General features: G+C 52.5%; 2 protein-coding genes across 2 annotated transcripts in view; both read right to left on the bottom strand.

The window, feature by feature from the left end:
• The window catches only part of FBLIM1 (filamin binding LIM protein 1), a 61,785-nt gene that overhangs the window by 13,221 nt on the left and 43,198 nt on the right, over nt 1–5,366 (bottom strand). The gene's annotated exons all lie outside the window — the stretch shown is intronic.
• On the bottom strand, nt 2,764–4,799 carry LOC106724767 (filamin-binding LIM protein 1-like). The gene is made up of 2 exons (XM_014533299.1): nt 4,256–4,799; nt 2,764–2,968 (listed from the first exon to the last, which is right to left on the bottom strand). Exons 1-2 carry the CDS (start codon nt 4,450–4,452, stop codon nt 2,830–2,832), a joined length of 336 nt encoding a protein of 111 aa, XP_014388785.1. The 5' UTR covers nt 4,453–4,799; the 3' UTR covers nt 2,764–2,829.

Here is a 5,366-nt window from a genome sequence, read left to right as displayed (position 1 = left end):
AAAAAAAAAAAAAAAAAAAATGCCAGAATTTAGAGATGTATCCTGAAGAACGGGGGCTGAAATGACCCGATAACTGGAGTTTCCTCTAAAATACTTCAGAAAAGGAAAGAAAGGGATCGATATGACAAAAGTGGCGAAGTCTTAGCAATTGTTGCAACAGGATGTGGAGCACACAGGGTTCCTTGTGCTGCTCCCTCTACTTCTGTGTGTCTGAAAGTCTCATTAAACACACACACACACCCCCATCCAACAGCAAACACGCGGACACACGGGACAGGAGTGACATCGGGGGGGGGGGATGAAAACTCACACCCCTGTTCAAACATGAAGACTGTCAGGGACGGTAACAGCAGAGCTTCAACGGGTCTGGTGTGGGGGCCTGTGCGACTCCCTGGGCATGTCTCGCTGGGGCGACGGCACTAGCTTCTAGCCAGCCTTCCGTCTCAGCCTCATCCCTGCCGGCAGCCCGAGGCCCAGACTCCTTAGCCTGGATCGAGGGTGTGGTCCTCAGTCCATGCGCACAGCCTTTCCGGGCTCCTGGCAGGGAGGAGGGGGCTGGCCAATCCCACACACAGCACTCCAGACACAGCCGGAACTTCCACTTGCTCCGATCCTTCAGGCTTGCTCGTGCCAAAGTGGGTTTTTACAGGCCTTGCCTCTTTGTGGAGGTCCTTTCCCCTCTCTGAATACCTGACAAACTCATCCCGAAAGACCCGCAGTAAGCATCACTTCCTCTACCACCACCCTGGTGAGATGCCATCGCTGCCTTTTTAGTCCCCATGCTTACTGATTTGTTTATTTATGTGTTTTTATCAGAGCTCCTGTCTCAGCCCCAGGCCCTCCCTATCCAGCCACCCCTGAAGAGAGGACCGGGCCAGGAGAGAAGCTGTGGTGGGGGGCTGCTGGACATGCCCATGAAAATCCTGTCACTGCCCTACAGTGTCCCAGCCCTGACCCGTGTGGCTCAGTCGGTTGGAGCATCATCTCGTACACCAAAAGGTGGCGGGTTCAATTCCCGGTCGGGGCACGTACCCAGGTTGCTGTTCAATCCCCAGTCGGGGTGCACAACCGATCCATCTCTCTCTCTCTCTCTCTCTCTCTCTCTCTCTCGCTCTTAAAAAAAAAAACAAAACAGTCGCCTGCACACCCCCTACTGGGGATCAAGCCTGCAACCCAGGCATGTGCCCTTGACCAGAATCAAACCTGGGACCCTTCAGTCCGCAGGCCGAAGCTCTATCCACTGAGCCAAACCGCCTAGGGAAGTCTCAACGCTGATTTAAACGTGCTCTTTCCCAGCACCCAGAAGGGACATCTGTGGCGTGAGTCTGCCCTGCATCCCTTTCTTCTTCCTTCCTACAGTTGTATCAACTCCTGTTTCATATGGTTCTGCCTCTGGCCCCATAGCCCCTGGCCAGTGATTGTGTTAGGGGCAGAACTAGAATATTAGGGACTAGCTATAATTGTAAGAAATATAAACCATGCTCTGGTAACCGTGATTATTGATTAGAGAAAGCACGTTCTCACCTGGCTGAGAGTTGTGCGCTCTGGGACACTGGAGCTCACATCAGAATGCAGTCCAGCCTCCTTTCCCGAGAACCGCCTCTCATTATGGAAAGATTTACAACCTCGTGGCTGAGACAATCTAGTCCCGGAGGCGCCCGCCCTCTGTGACCCCCCAGCCCACATTGCCTGGTACCTGTGACCATTACACCTTGCCTACTTCCCCATGCCTGTAATTCTTACTCTCCCACGTAATCCTTGTCCTGCCCTATATAAGCAGCTGGCTCATGGGGGGTTGCAGAGCAGAGTTCTGTGGATGACCCTCTGCTCCCCCGTGCTGCCGGCAGTATTGGAATAAATGCTCATACGTATATGCTTTAACCCTGTCTCTGCTTAATTGGCTCAAGTAGTGGCAGGCAGCCTGGACCCCCTGATTGTCCAGTTACAATTGGTCCATAATAGGCATGTGACCCACACTGAGCCAATCAGAGGCCTTCTTGGGGTTGAATGGGATCCTGGATGTGGTTTCTAAGTTAAAAGGACATAAACCTGGCCCATGCACTGCATCCGCGTCCTTATAGAGGATGCCAGCCCATAGGAAGAGAAGATGAAGCAAACACATAATAAAGGGCAGAGAAATGGAGAGAGAGAGAGAGCGCCCTAAGGATATCATTAATGATGTCACCATGAGCCTCCCCATGGTTCCCTTTCTTTATTTCTAAAGTTTTTTTTTTATTGATTTTTAGGGAGAGAAGTAGGGAGGAGAGAAACATCAATCATGAGAGAGAATCATCAATTGATCAGCTGCCTCCTGCACAACCCCTAGTGGGGATCAAGTCCACAACCCGGGCATGTGCCCTGACCAGAAATTGAACCTATGACCTCTCGGTTCATGGGTCAAAGCTCAACCACTGAGCCACCACAGCTGGGCCTGTGGTTCCCTTTCTTGCGGAAAGCAGGTTTAGTTTCTATCATTAATCCAAAGAATTCTGATTAATAGACTCTATTTGTAACTATTTTCATTCTCTTTTAAAAAGATAAATATTTTTATTGATTTCAGAGAGGGAGAGATAGAAACATCAATGATGAGAGAGAATCATTGATCGGCTGCCTCCTCCACACCCCCTACTGGGGATTGAGTCCACAACCCAGACTGGAATCAAACTGGGGACCCTTTAGTCTGCAGGCCAACCCTCTATCCACTGAGCCAAACCAGCTAGGGCTTATTTCCATTCTTATTTATTTTTGCTATTGGGCAGGGGGCCGAGCCCGACCCTGACCTGTCCCAGCCCAGGGCCCGGGCAGTGGCGAACAGAACCCGCAGCATCATTAAATCACCGCTCTACTCACCTCGCACCTGTAGCAATTTTCATGGAAGTTTCTTCCCATGCACTCGATTTTGAAGGCATCCTTCCCGTCTCGGGGGATGATGGGATTCTCACAGATGCTGCACACAGGGGCGAATTTCCTAGAGGGAAAGGAACCCACGCTGGGGAGGCGCTCGCGCCAACCACAGAAATTAGCTGTCAGAACGGGGGCTGGCTCTCATTCAGCTCCCAGTGCTATTTCAGACCTGTTGCTATGTGACTGCACCTGGAGTACAACCGCAAAGGCCTATTTCTTCCTGGCAGGAGCGGTGGAGAGACGTGTGTAATTAGACCCGGCTTCCCAGGGTATAATTAGCTCGAGGCAAGGAAGTGACTGGGGCACGTCAGCGTTTGAGAAAGCAGAGACTTCTCACGTGAGTTGGGGGGGCAGGCCGGGGCCCATTTCATTGGTCTTGTATTATAGGACGCTACTTTTTCTTCTCTCCTTTCTTTTTTCTTTCTTTTTTTTTTAAATGTCATTATTGATTTCAGAGAGAAGAAGGGAGAGGGAGAGATAGAAACATCAATGATGAGAATCACTGATCGGCTGCCTCCTGCACGCCCTCTACTGGGATGGAGCCCGCAGGCCCGGCATGTGCCCTGACCGGGGATCGAGCCCTGACCTCCTGGTTTATAGGTTGACACTCAACCGCTGAGCCAGCCACTGGGGCTCACTACTGCTTCTTAAGGCTCCAGCTCCGAGGGAGGCACTGTGATCTGGAGGTTGAGGGCAAGGCCCCAGATTCAGGCTGACAGGCGTTTGTTGCAGCTTCCATACCCACCGGCTGGGAGACCCTGGGCACTTACCTGCTGTGTGCCTCAGTTTCCACATTTGGTAACATGAAAACCTGAATAGTACCTGCCCTACAGGAAGTGATGTATGCATACTTCGTGGCCTGATGCAATGAAGCTTTCTGTTCTTAATTTACTACTATATTACTTTTGAGGATGAAATGGCCTAACCTGAGTGTAGTGCCCGGCACAGTGTAGGTGCTCAAAAAGGTAGCTGCAGCCCTGGCTGGTGTGGCTCAGTGGCTAGAGCGTCGGCCTGTGGACTGAAGGGTCCCGGGTTCGATTCTGGTCAGGGGCATGTGCCCGGGTTGTGGGCTCGATCCCCAGTGGGGGGCATGCAGGAGGCAGCCGATCGATGATTCTCTCTCATCAATGATGTTTCTCTCTTTCCCTCTCCCTTCCTCTCTGAGATCAATAAAAATATATTTAAAAACAAAGGTAGCTGCAATCAGGTACCTGGCCAGGTAGAGGGTGTGGACCAGGCAGACCCGGTTCCTGCAGGAAAGCTTGGACCCAGGACTCAGGCTCAGTTCTGCGCTTCTGCCCGAGTCCCACCTGTCCTCCCTGCCCACCCAGAGCCCAGAGCCCCCTCGTACCGATAGAAGTCGTCCAGGCAGTACACCTCGTTCTGGCTGTCCAGGGCAAAGTTCTCATCCCCGATGCACCGGGCACAGCTCACACACGTGAAGCAGGTTGGGTGGAAGGCCCGGCCCAGGGCCCTGATGATGTGTTCTCGGACCACCTCGCCACACTTGCCACACTTCTCCAGGGTGTCCTGGGACAGAGGGCCCATGCCTCAGAGCCATCCCACACATGTGCCCACTCCATGCCACAGGGGCTTCACACCAGCTCTGAGGCTGACCCAGGCCAGGGGTACAGGAGAGGAGCTCGAATCCATGCAAGTGACCTATAACTACGGCCCACTATTCCCTAAATGGATCAACAAACCTCCACTATTCCCTAAAATGGATCATGCCTGGCCTTGTGTCTCTGGCTTACAGTAAGGAGTCCTGCTACGAAGCGATGGCTGCATGTTCTGTTACTAGGAAATGCTGAGGCCAGGGTCCACGAGGGCCCGTAGCAGAAACTTCTCTTCAATCTCAGAGTCAGGAAAAGGAATGCCGAGAGAAACTGGTGTGCTTTTTTCCCTTATGGACGATAAACCTTGAAACTCTTCCCCTTTTCCCTCTGGCCACTCAGAAGCTCAGGGTCAAATTCCATGCTCCACTTTCAGGAGCAACGAACTGTAGGGGTCTTTTATGCATAATGCAGATTACCAGGTGCTGCCAATTCAGGAGGACAAGGTGAGGCCTCCGCACATCCAGGCGATGCGTCTGAGTGGTGTGCACACCACACTGTAAACACCACCACACCCCCTCGCAGAGTCAGCAATTCCAATACCTTGGCACCCAAAGTAGCGCTCCCAGACTGTATTCGGTACCCGGAGGTGACACCGACTCCCCCTTTAAATCATGCAGTAGCACCTCATGGCTCTCGGTAAGAGCAGCCAGACCGCCCTGGCTGGTTTGGCTCAATGGATGGAGTGTCGGCCTGTGGACTGAAGGGTCCTGAGTTCGATTCCGGCCAAGGGCACATGCCTGGGTTGCGGGCTTGGTCCCAGTGGGGGGCGTGCAGGAGGCAGCCGATCAATGATTCTCTCTTACCATTGATGTTTCTATCTCTTTCTCCCTCTCCTTTCCTCTCTAA

Source organism: Myotis brandtii, unplaced genomic scaffold (assembly GCF_000412655.1).
Source record: "Myotis brandtii unplaced genomic scaffold, ASM41265v1 scaffold96, whole genome shotgun sequence".
In the NCBI taxonomy this organism is placed as follows: Eukaryota; Metazoa; Chordata; class Mammalia; order Chiroptera; family Vespertilionidae; genus Myotis; species Myotis brandtii.
The sequence above is the reverse complement of the archived record's forward strand: the minus strand, read 5'-3'. Positions and strand labels throughout refer to the sequence as shown.

Bases quoted from the DNA above. Each gene is read 5' to 3' on its own strand.
- LOC106724767 (XM_014533299.1), bottom strand. From the start codon at position 4,452: ATGGGCCCTCTGTCCCAGGACACCCTGGAGAAGTGTGGCAAGTGTGGC. The intron at 2,969-4,255 runs GTACGAGGGGGC...CTTTCCCTCTAG, and splicing joins TGCCTGGACGACTTCTATCG to GAAATTCGCCCCTGTGTGCA.